Here is a 12655-nt window from a genome sequence, read left to right as displayed (position 1 = left end):
AAAGAAAATCCATTTATCCAACTGACAAGACTTTTCCTAACTGCAAAATTCTTTGACACTTTGTACTTAGAAATTATGAAGTTCATTTAAGCGAGACCACTTTGCTAATCTACACACAAAATGACTATTTAGAACATAAGAAAAATAAGATTAGTCATTTGGTCACCCATAAAAATCCCCAGCACAATTTAAGAAAACAAGTAATTTTTGAAGGCTGGTGATGAAAGGATGTGACTATTGCAACATTCTTCCTCCACTCCCACCTTCCACTACTGTTTACACAAATCACATGCTTTATTCTTAACTCTTAACAACTTCTTGAGCTACTGTGGAAAGGTAAAAGAGTAAAACTCAATCATGCTAAGCAAATCTTCCAAGACAATCAAGAGAGTGAACTACAACCTTAAGTCTATTGAAATACTTCCTGCTGTCAGCTCCTTGTGGGCAGGGATGTTTCTAGCAGCTCTACTGTGATGTACTTTCCCAAGTGCTTAGTACAGTGTTTTGTACACAGTAAGCACTCAGTAAATACCATTAATTGATGAGACAAAACAAGGCTATTAAAAATCTTTCTTATTCTTTCTCAGAACAGCTGTTGGAACCACTTTGAGAAACTGACTCTGTTGAGGTTTATTGGGATTTTTTCATCAACTAGATAAAAAATACTCAAAATTAACCCCAAATTAAACACTGAACATTAGCTTTGGAGTGATCCTTTATGAGAAGCTGCATGGTGTACTGGATCTCTATCCATGGGTCTAGGAGTCAGAAGGTCATGTGTTCTAATCCCGGCTCTGCTACTTGTCCGCTGTATAACCTTGGGCAAGTCACTTCTCTGGGCCTCAGTAACCTCATCAGTAAAATGGGGATTGAGACTTTGAGCCACACGTGGGACAAGGACTGTGTCCAACCTGATTTGCTTGTATCCACCCCAGCACTTAGTACAGTGTCTGGCACATAGTTAAGCGCTTAACGAATATCATTAAAAATGCAGCAGGAGGACACTCTAAACTGAGGTGAGATGAGGAAAGTTAGGACACGGGAAGGTGCAGGGTTGGAAAGAACTGAGGTTACACTGGCTGACACTAAGTCTAAGTGTGACACTCTCCTCATAGTTTCCTGCTCTGCCCTCTTTAACCCAATTCTTGTTTGGAATTAAATATCTCTTCGCACCAAATCTAGTTTCCTCTTTTAGTCCTCTCTGAGGACTGAAATCAGTCCTCAGACCTGGGCATGCTCAGTAATCACAGGCAGAGGCTGTGGCAGTGTGCCCTTTTTAGTCTTTTTGATTGTTTACATGAGAGCAATCGACTAGATCAGCAAACAGACTGGTTCCAGCAGTACATTTCTCTGAAATGTCTTGCTGAGGTAATTCCTTTGTGCTAAGAAACAAACCCATGCTTGTATGCACCTGAAACAGAACCCTCATACCCAGCTCAACTTGGATGGAATCCTTAAAAAAATGATCTCCAGTGACAAAAAGTTTTCAATAGGGCCTCAATGGTGGCATCCTTGATGCTTGTCCTATAAGGTGAGTCAAGTGTGAAGAGATTTTCGTGCACCACCGTTCATTGCCATCCTAAATACTAAAGGTTAGGAAGCGGATTCCCTCTCAGGGTCGCACCTGGAGAGTTTCCAGTATTCTACCAGTTTCGACTATGGGAGGGAAAGTCAAGCAGAGGCATACCCACTCCAAACCTAGCTTGGGCAGTGGCTAGCGAGTGGAAGGCAATCTGCTACAAGTCAAAACTCACCTATGCTGGGCAGCAGCAACATGGGAGGGAGTTGAGGGTAGAGACTCAAGTTTACTGTGCATAAGGAGGCAATGGTAAGCTACTTATATAATTTTACCAAGAAAATTTTATGGCCACACTACCAGAATAATTGCAGATACAGGTGAGGTGTTATGGGAGAGATGTGCCCATGGCATCACTGTGCGTCAGAGATAAATCGACAGCATAAGACAAGGACTAAAGATGCGACTAAAGATGCAACTAAGATAAGATGCGGCTAAAAATGGCATCTCACTGATCTCTATTCCAGCTACACCACAGCCAGAGTCCTTCTAATGCAAAGCAAAAAAAGTCCAGCATTTTAGCAAATTCCTCAAAGACATTAGTTTTGCGGGGCTTTAGTCAAAGTGACTTGTCCCTTTCTCATGCTCACAGTGACTTGGTTTTGGCAATGCTTGTGAAGCGGTGTTGGGATTAGGGGAGAAGGCAGGGTGAATCAGGGTTCTGCATGAAGATTCACAGAGAAGCAGGTGAAAACAATATTTTCTCTTTCCCTCTCATTTCCTTTCAGTTTATTATTGGATTTGTAGGGGGAGAAAAAGTCCTTTCCTTTCCACCTTAAACTCCATCTATCACATCCTGGTAGTAGCGAGGCCTTGGGAACCAAAGCTCCCACTGTACCCACGCTCCTCATCATCATCAATCAATCACATTTATTGAGCGCTGTGTGCAGAGCACTGTACTAAGCGCTTAACACTAAGTACACTCCTGGGTTCAGACAGGTTGTCCTGAGTGTGTCGCAGCTCAGACACCCACCCCATCACAACCAAACTGCTTCTATTTCCCTCTCCTTTGCCTCCCACAGTTTCTGCCCAAGCAAGACACAGTGAGTCCCTAACTGTCCACTGTCCTTATCCTCTATATTCAAAACCAGAGGGAGTATATCACAAGATTGGGGGACTTAGAAGTCAGATTTTCTCACAAATCAGATCCTACCTTGGGGGACCAAACAGATAAAGAATCCATGTTCCTGCACCTAGTGAACAATTTGGTTGTTCTAAAAAAATCACTGAGACTTCAATAGAGCAGTAACGTGGCCTAGTGGAAAGAATATGGGCCTGGGAGTGAAAGGACATGGGTTCTAATCCCAGCTCTGCCACATGTCTGTAGGGTGACCTTGAGCAAGTCACTTCACTTCTCTGTGCCTTAATTTCCTCATTTGTAAAATAGGGATTAAGAGTGTGAGCCCCATATGGGCTGGGGACTGTGTCCAACCTGATTACCTTGAATGTACCCCAGTGCTTAGAACAGTGCTGGGCACTTAATAAGCGCTTAAACAAATACCACAATTATTATTATGATAATGGGATACTCATGTCTCTTCCTCTGTTCAACTCATTTAGCACCACTGAATGATGTGCAACTGTGTGCTAGTGCTGGTTTTATTCAGTCTGTTTTACACAGCCATTTTGAGAACCTGACAAGAAACATGAAAACATGGAGATATATTTGGCTGTCCTTGCAGAATTCTGGGAAAGTTTTCAACTCAACAGGCTTTGGACAGCACCTAAAAATTTGTGAAAGCACAGTTGACTATGATTGTGCTCCTTAACACCTTCGAGAAAGCATTCAAATTATAAACTGCATTATAATCAATCATATTTATTGAGTACTTACTGTGTGCAGAACATTGTACTAAGCTCTTGGGAAAGGACCCTATAACAATATAACATAATTAGTAGATACATTCTTTGCCCACAATGAGCTTACAGTCTAGAAGAGTTTGTCCAGTCTTCTCGAAGTCTGTATTAGGGAAGATACGCAGAATAAGACAATTTCAACAGCAATATAGAGCTTGAAAACCAATACAACATAGCTGGGAACCCACAAGAGTCATTCTTATCAGCAAGAGATTTATCTATTGTCGTCTAGAGGTGAATTTAGAGAAAAAAATCCCCTCAAAATGGACAGTCCCCTCATTTACCCTCCTGATCCTTAGTAGAGTGGTGAGGGAAAGTGCCAGCACTTTCAAGTAGCAACCTTCAAATGGTCAGTATTCTGGGTCAAATAGTAAAATCTGTCCAAGGATGTTATCCAACACCAAAACCATGCTTTTGGCAGTCCCATACTGAACTGTGTCAAAGAGTCTTAATCAATCAATCAATCAATCAATTGTATTTATTGAGCGCTTACTATGTGCAGAGCACTGTACTAAGCGCTTGGGAAGTACAAATTGGTAATATCACATTTCCTGAATGTTACTTGTTCTCAAGTCAGGCTATACTAATGCTATTCAGATACTAGATTCCATAACCTTTTTCAACTCACTGTTAGATTTTCCTCCTATAGACACGGCCAGTATGTCATCTTTAGAGGGTATAACACCGAGCTCCCATCCAACATAGCACCAACGCAATATCAAGCCACACGTCAAACTGAACGTCTGCAGAATGGTGGAGATGGCAAACCTTCTATATAGGTGTGAAACTTGAACTCGCCACAGATGTCACAGCTAGCTTCCTGTATAGTTTAATCAGCAACAACTGTATGACTCACTAAACCATGTCACCAACAATGAGGTCCTGAAACTCAGTCAACGTTGAAGGGATGCTCAATGTAACCTGACCTGAATATGGGCAGAGAATGCCAATAACCTCCCCCTCCATGGTGAGCTGAAGTGGGAAAACTGCAAGCAGGAAGGATTAAAAAGAAATGTTACAAAGAAGCTTTGAAGTCCAATTTGAAATAAAGTGACAGATCTGTGGAATGCTGAGAAAAGAAGTCCCCAACAGACCAGCTTGGTATGCAACAATCGTAAATGCAGTGGCTAGTTTGGAGAAAATGTCAGTGTGACACTCTCCCCATAGTTTCCTGCTCTGCCCTATTTAACCCAATCCTCAGACTCGGTCCTTGTTTGGAATTAAATATCTCTTTGCATCAAATCTAGTTTCCTCTTTTAGCCCTCTCTGAGGACTGAAATCAATCGTCAGACCTGGGCATGCTCAGTAGCCACAGGCAGAGACTATGGCACTGTGCCCCTTTTAGTCCTTTCGATTGTTTACATGAGAGTAATCGACTAGATCAGTAAACAGACTGGTTCCAACAGTACAATTCTCTGAAATGTCTTGCTGAAGTTATTCCTTTGTGCTGTTAAGAAGCAAACCCATGCCTGTAATACACCTGAAATAGAACCTTCATTTCTGGGGTTCTGTAGGGCAGTCTGCAAGGTGATAAAACAGATTGGCAAATGGCAACTGGCCCTGTAAATAGCAATTACCTTTGTATGGTTACTTTTCACATACTTGCTAGTTACACATCCTTTTCTGCAACAGTCACATACAGATAGCAACACCCCTGGGCAGCACATCTTGGAAGACAAAACACCATGATCCATATCTCTCTGAGAACATCACTAATGGTTTTGTGTAAGTTCTAAATCCGGGGGGTTGTGGAGAATGGCAATCAATCAGTTCATAACGATTCTAGGATCTTTGGATTACTGGTGAATGTTCTAAAGCAGATCAAAAACTGGGGGTGAGCACTTTCTACAATTGAAATTCCAGTTTGAGGAAACTATGTTTGTCACCCCTCTCTTCCTACGTCTTTCTTAACTGAGATGGAGAATGACCCCAGCAGCACAAAGCCAAGTAATACAATACTGAGCAATACTTTGCTCAGTCCCCCAAGTTCTAGGACACTACGCAGAATGCTGCAGTGACCCAACCAGTCTCTAATTATTTTCCTTTCATTCTATTGGTATGCAAAATTCTGGGAGTTACAGGGCATTCTGACCACTTAAGGAGAGAAATTTTGCACAAAGGAAATCGGACAAAATAAAACCAGTTTTACTGCTCCTCTAGCATTACATAGACAGTTCATCCAGGCTCTGAAGTATTAGCCAAAGAAGGGCTGGTGGAAGTGTGATGCTATTGGGATCTTGCTGCCAGAGGCCTCAGCTGATGACCATAAGTTCTGGAATTAGTAAAACAGCATTCTAAGCCATCATTAATCAACTTGGGCATTGTGAACAAAGCAGGTACTGAAGGGATTCCACTTGAGAAATGATTATATATATTTAAATTTATTTTGAATAAATGTTCAACAAAAATACTACATGGATTTGTGTACATTTACTTTTTTTAAAAAAATGGTTTCCTTGAAAGGATTTTTATAATCACCTTATTCTGAATACAATTATTTACAAAACCCCATTTCAAACTACTTACTGTACAAGAGAAAATATAAGCATCAGTTAATTTCATATGATTTCAGCAAATAATGAAAATATACGACAACTGGGTACTTGGGTTATAGTTCTGAAGTTTACAGGAATGTCAGTATTACACCAACAGCTTTTAAAATAAAAACATTTACATTCATTATTCCTTTGTAGGATCATTTAGTTTTATAGTAGTGCAGGGACTTGTTTGTCTGTTGGTATTTCAGAAATTTCTGATGTGATAATTTTGTGATGGTCAAATTAAGAGTAAGTGCACATTGAGAACTATTTACCCAAATATTTTAAATAATTGTACAATAGTGACATTCCTGTAATTAAAAATATAAGAGAAAATATTACCAAAATATAAGCCCTTTATTAATAAAAATCTTTGGTAGGAACGATATTTTAAATTATTTTCAACAATATTTGGTTAACGTAATAGGCTCCTTCCACCTCTGGTGCATTTTAGACCACCTACAGAAAAATAATCAATAGCCCACGTAATTTATTCTAAAACCATTAAATATCAAAAAGTGTAGCCTGTGTCCTTGGAAACATAAAACATCCATTTTAAATCTTTAAATTGCTTTTAAAAACACCAGCTGCAACACCTCTTGCAACGTAACAGTCTTTGTCATTTGGTTCCATTGAATGATCCAAAGGACATTGGATGCTGATTTAACAAGAGAGTTGGCAAGGTGAAGGAGAGTGAGACGGTGAGGGGCAAAAGGAGATTAACTGCCCCAGTTAATGCAGGACAGTGGGAACCCACGGCCAGTCCTACCGGTATGGAGCCCTCCTGAATGTTCAAGTGCTCTAAACTCTGAGACGCACCCAAGCAAAATTAGACCTGTTTTTTTAGGACCAGATTCAGAACAAATCAATCAAAGATTTTATGGGAAAGGCTTGTCCTCCTAGAGTCTGGCTCCTTCTGATGGAAGTGCTTAGTGTTTTTGATATTAAGAAAAAACAACCAAAATACCAGGAGAAAAAACAAAACAAAACTTTTTTTTTTGACCACAGCAGCTGTGCAAAAATATGTCTGAACTGGAAAGAAAAAAACTATAACTTTCTAAGTTTCTCTGCTCTAAAATAGATCAGTGCTTGTTTGCTGTTTTGGAAAACGGTTTTGCAAATATCTAAAGGTGTTGTAAGATCAAAATGTATAATTTATATCAGCCTTTTTTTTATTTTGGGAAAGGGAAAGAAGACTATCAAGACTTCAAAGAATTGTTGTGACCATGAATGTGCACTAAGTACCTGCATTAACCGCATATGATCACTATTAATCTTTTGGGTGAACAGTAAAATATAAAAAAAGTTCCCTGCATTTCTGTTTATGCAAAAAAAAAATCCCATCCAGATTGTGGTCCTCCATTTCTGCAAGAAGACAATTTCTCACAAAATGGTTGTATATCCTTAAACATGCACCAGCTGGTCCATGAATCAGATCTTGCTTGTGATAACAGCAGTCACTGGAATGCCCAGATTCCTAAGACACTACTGTCTCTGTCTATACAGCGACATGATATGAATGGCAAGATGAAGTGCTACCTCTGTTGCTCCTGGAGAATTTGGGACTGTGGTTGTTACAGTTTTCACTGTTTCTCTTGTCCATGTCCTTCCAGGTTTCTAACATTTGCTGTTTGCCCTGTTCCTCTTTCATAAAGAGTTCTACCATGAGAACTTTCTCTTTATGAATCTGTTGGCTAATGTCCTTGGGAATGTCTGGGATGATCCAGTCCACGAAGTCACTCATGAACATGACCAAATTCTGGAAACAAACAAAAGAAAGACCTAGTTATGGTGGGGGAAATTAAAAAAAAAGATAGAGAAATTATTAGTACTTGAGCCCATTATGGGCAGGAATTTTTTCTTTTTTATTGCTGTATTGTTCTTTCCAAGCACTTAGTATAGTGCTCTGCACACATTAAGCACTCAAAAAATACTATTGAATGAATGAATAAATAGTACTTCAACTCCTTTAGAGAGTAAGCTTGTCCTCTAGACTGTAAGCTTATTGTGGGCACGAAACATGTCTACCTACTCTGTTATACTGTACTCTCCCAAGTGTTTAGTACAGTGCTCTGTACACGGTAAGCATTCAATAAATACGACTGATTGATTGATCCTTTGCTGCACCTCGCTAGACAGTGTATATAAGATGAACTTTTGGAAAAGACTCTATGGGAGAGATCATGTCCTGGAGGGTTTGCAATGGTAGAACACGGCAGCCAGGGAGGAAATCCCTTCTGGCTCAGCAAGTGAGCTCTCCCACTGCAGGTGGTCTGTACATTCCAAGGGTGATGTCATGGAATTTTTACTGGAGCGGGTCAGAAAGTCTGCCATCCTGCTGCAGACAGAAATTTTTCCTTGGCAAATGATCCTGCACCACTTAAACATGAACAAAGCCAAAGCCCAGAGTCTTGGGTTGGGCTCTAGCTGCCTGCCAAGTCCTGTACTGAATTCCAACTAGTAAGACATTTAGCTTCCTATGAAACCCATAGAGGTAGCTTTCTCTTTTGCCTCCCAAATCTCTGGTGGAAGAGAAAAAGTCAGGCAGTATTTCCTGCCTCCAACCTCTGGCTCACGCCCTTCCTCCTGCCTGCAACTCCCTGCCCACCTTTCAAATCCATTGGAACCCAGAAAGCCCCATTTTCAAAGTCCTTCTAAAATCATATCTCTTCAGGAGGCTTTCCTGATTAATCTACTAATTTTTGTTCTGTTCTCTCCAAGCTACATTCCATTTAACAACCACCTCAGCCCTTCTGCGCTAAGTACACTTGGTACTACGTACGCCCAACCACCTCAAAGACACTGAGATCTCTCTGTGGAGCGGTCTCAACCAGCACGGCCCACTGAACAATGCCTGGGGCAGAAACCGGCCCGAGGACACTGAGCTCTCTCCTTATCTATTGGCCTCAGCTGGAACAGAGACCCGTTCGAGGACACTGAGATCTCCCTGCTGAGCTGCCCGAACCGGGCCAGTTCATAAAACACCAGAACTACTGTAGACTGCCCGCCCTCCAGAACACAGAAATTTCACTCTGTAACTGCTATGTCCAAGAAGCAGCCATTTCTCCATCTTCCCATCCTCTGCAGCGGGGCCTGAATCCACACTGGAGAAGACAGAACAGGTGTGGGTGCCCGACACCCTGGTGACACTGATCCAGATCTTTACATCTCAACAGCCACCTGTCTCTACCTCAACCCAGCCTCCAGTTTACTCCAAAACTCTTACTTCTTCATTCTCAAGGACCGATGCACCCGAGCTCATCCACTCACCAACCTGGACAAATACTCGATCTCATCATCTCTAGTCACTATACAATCTCTACCTCACCAAATTTGAAATCCCTCTATCTGACCACAACCTTTATTCATTCAATTTCATTGATCTCACCTGCCTTCTCTCCCACACACCTCCTCCTTGAAAATCTGTCTTGTTCCCTCATAGAGACCTCTTATCTTTTGACCCCATCTAATTTTCTCAAGTCACTGTGCCACATTTAGTCTCCATACCCAGAATTCCTTTCCTTGATAGCCAGATTGACACCCTCAACATCACCCTCTCCACTGAACTCAGCTCGTTTGCTCCCCTTCTCCTTCAGTGTTCTCATATTAATAACCCACAGCCCAGGATCACCTCCATGGTCCACATTATTTGCTCCTGTGCATGAGTTGCAGAGCACTGCTGGTGGAAATATAGATATCTTGTCGACTTTGTCCACTTCAAGTTCATCCTTATGGGCTTTAACGATGTTGCCAACTTGCACTTCCCAAGCGCTTAGTACAGTGCTCTGCACAAAGTAAGCACTCAATAAATATGATTGATTGATTGATTTAACTCTATCCTCTCTTCTGCCTGACAAAATTATTTCTGCATCCTTACTGACTCCCACGCACATTGTCCTTACCAGTTGTTCCAGGTGTTTAACTCCCTCCTCAAACCCCCTGCCTCCCCCAATCTTTTGCCCCTTAATGGCATGGCCATATACTTTATTGAGGAAATTGAAGCAATCAGGCATGATCTCCTTACAATATCCTCTGCTCCTTTCCAATCACTCCCTCCTCCTGCCCCTTCTTCAACTCCCTCATCTTTCCCAACAGCATCTCAAGAGGAAGTCTTTTGCCTCCTCTTGAAATCCACCTCCTAAACCTGTGCATCCAACCTCATCCCTTTGCACCTTACCAAAGCACTTGCCTCCTCCCTTCTTCCTTCCCTGATGGCCATCTTCAACTGTTTGCTCTCCAATGGCTTTATCCCCACTGCTTTCAAAAACGCTTATGTCTCCTCTATTCTAAAGATACCTTCACTTGACACCACACTGCTTCCTCCAGTGTGCTTCCCCCATCTCCTTCTGACCATTCCTCTCCAAACACCTTGAACAAGTTATTTACATCCACTGTCACCTGTATCTATCAAATTCTCTCCTTTACCCCCTCCAATTTGGCTTCCCACCCCTTCGCTCCACTAAAACCTTTCTCTCAAAGGTCCAAATGATCTTCTTGACAAATCCAATCAATGGCCCCTATTTCATCCTAGTCCCCCTCAACCTCCCAGCTGCCTTTGACACTGTTGAACACCCACTCCTCCTGGAAACATTATCCAACCCTGGCTTCATTGACACTGTCCTCTCCTGGTCCTCCTCCTACCTCTCTGGCCACTTGCTCTCAGTCTCTTTCTCAGGCTCCTCTTCTGCCTCCAGCCCCTGAACTCTGGGAGTCCTTCAAGGCTTAGTCCTGGGTCCCCTTCTATTCTCTAATTACACTCATTCCCTTGGAGAATTTATTCATTCCCATGGAATCAACTACCATTTCTATGCAGATAATTTCCACAACTACATCTCCAGCCCTGATCTTTCTTCTCTGTAGTATCTTTTTTTCCTGTTTTCAGGACATCTCTACTTGGATGTCCGGCTGACACCTCAAACTTAACATGTCTGACACAGCACTCCTCATACTTGCACCTAAATCCTGTCCTCCTTATAACTTTCCCATCACTGTAGATATCACCACCATCTTCCCTTTCTCACAAACCCATAACCTTGGCATTAACCTCAACTCATCTTTCTCATTAAACCCACATATTCAATCTGTTATGACACTGTCAGTTTAAACTTTTATATTACTCTCCCAAGCTCTTAGTACAGTGCTCTGAATGAATGAATGAACATCACTGAAATCCACCCTTTCCTCTTCATCCAAACTGCTACCATGTTAATCCAAGCATTTATCCTATCCTTCCTTGTTACTATATTAGCCTCCTTGTTGACCTTGCTGTCTCCTGCCTCTCCCTACTCCAGTCCTACTTCATTCTGCTGGCCGGATCATTTTTCTACAGAAGCATTCAGTACATGTTTCCTCACTCTTCAAGAACCTCCAGTAGTTTCCCAACCACCTCCTCAACAAACAAAAACTCCTTTCCTTCAGTTTTGAAGCACTCAATCACTTTGTCCCCTCCTAACATACTTTGCTGATCTCCTACTACGACCCAGCCTGCATTCCTAGCTCCTCTAATACCAATCTAGTCACTGTACCTTGATCTTGTCTATGTTGTTGCTGACCCCTTTCCCGCATCCTGCCTCTGTCCAGGAATATCCTCTCTCTTCATATCTGACACTCCCTTTCCCCAGCTTCTCAGCCTTACTGAAGGCACATCTTTTTTTTAAATGGCATTTGTTCAGTGCTTACTATGTACCAGGCACTGTACTAAGTACTGGGGTGGATTCAAGCAAATCAGGCTGGACACAATCCCTCTCCTACATGAGGCTCGCAGTCTCGATTCCAATTTTTACAAATGAGGTAACTGAGGCACAGAGAAGTGAAGTGACTTGCCAAAGGTTACAAAGCAGACAAGTGGCAGAGCTGAGATTAGAACCTATGAGCGCTTAGTAAAGTGCACTGCACACAGTAAGCACTCAATAAATATGACTGTATCGAATGAATGACCTTCTGATTGTGTGTCAAGCACTGTTTTAAACTCTGAGGTAAATGCAATCTAATCCCATTGTGCAGTGGATAGAGCACAGGCCTGAGAGTCAGAAGGTCTTGGGTTCTAATCCCAGCTCTGCCACTTTTCTTCTGTGTGACCTTGGGTGAGTAGCTTCACTTTTCTGTGCCTCAGTTACCTCAACTGTAAAATGGGGATTGAGACTGTGAGCCCCACGTGGCACAGAAACTGTGTTCAACCTAATTTGCTTGGACCTCTCCCACAGCGCACCCCCGCCCCCCGTGCTTAGTACAGTGTCTGGCACATAGTAAGTGCTTAACAAATACCATTATTATTATCATTAATATAATATAATAATTAAAATTACTATACTATATTATTGTCTTAAACCCCATTTTACAGATGAGGCAACTGATGCCCAGAGAAGTTAAGTAACCTGCCCAAGGTCACACAGCAGACAAGTGGTGGAGCCAGGATTAGACAAAGCGCCATGCCTATGGGGAAAAGGGTATATCAAGAGGTCTTCCCTGACTAAGCCCTTCTTTCCTCTTCTTCCACTCCCTTCTGTTTCACCCTTACTTGCTCCCTTTATTCATTCCCCCCTCTCAGTCCCACAGCACATATGCCCATATTTGTAATTTATTTATTTCTATTAATATCTGTCTTCCCCTCTAGACATGCACCTACCAATGCTGTTATTCTGTAGTCTCCCAAGTGCTTAGTACAGTGCTCTGCACACAATAAGTG

General features: G+C 42.0%; 1 protein-coding gene and 1 non-coding gene across 7 annotated transcripts in view; one reads left to right on the top strand and one right to left on the bottom strand.

Moving 5' to 3' along the window:
- Positions 1-1606: 1606 nt before the first annotated feature.
- On the top strand, positions 1607-1744 carry LOC119944213. Its single transcript, XR_005455712.1, has one exon. It is a non-coding gene; the product is annotated as a small nucleolar RNA SNORA7 (small nucleolar RNA).
- Positions 1745-5801: 4057 nt separating this feature from the next.
- Positions 5802-12655, bottom strand: part of ANO1 (anoctamin 1) — a 181732-nt gene continuing 174878 nt past the window's right edge. For all 6 annotated transcript variants that reach the window (XM_038764538.1, XM_038764540.1, XM_038764539.1 and 3 more), the window contains one exon: positions 5802-7729. In XM_038764538.1, coding sequence (XP_038620466.1) covers positions 7469-7729 — 261 coding nt within the window. In that variant the 3' untranslated portion in view covers positions 5802-7468. The remainder of the gene's footprint in view (positions 7730-12655) is intronic.

The sequence above is a fragment of the Tachyglossus aculeatus genome, chromosome 22 (genome assembly GCF_015852505.1).
Source record: "Tachyglossus aculeatus isolate mTacAcu1 chromosome 22, mTacAcu1.pri, whole genome shotgun sequence".
Lineage (NCBI taxonomy): Eukaryota > Metazoa > Chordata > Mammalia > Monotremata > Tachyglossidae > Tachyglossus > Tachyglossus aculeatus.
The sequence above is the reverse complement of the archived record's forward strand: the minus strand, read 5'-3'. Positions and strand labels throughout refer to the sequence as shown.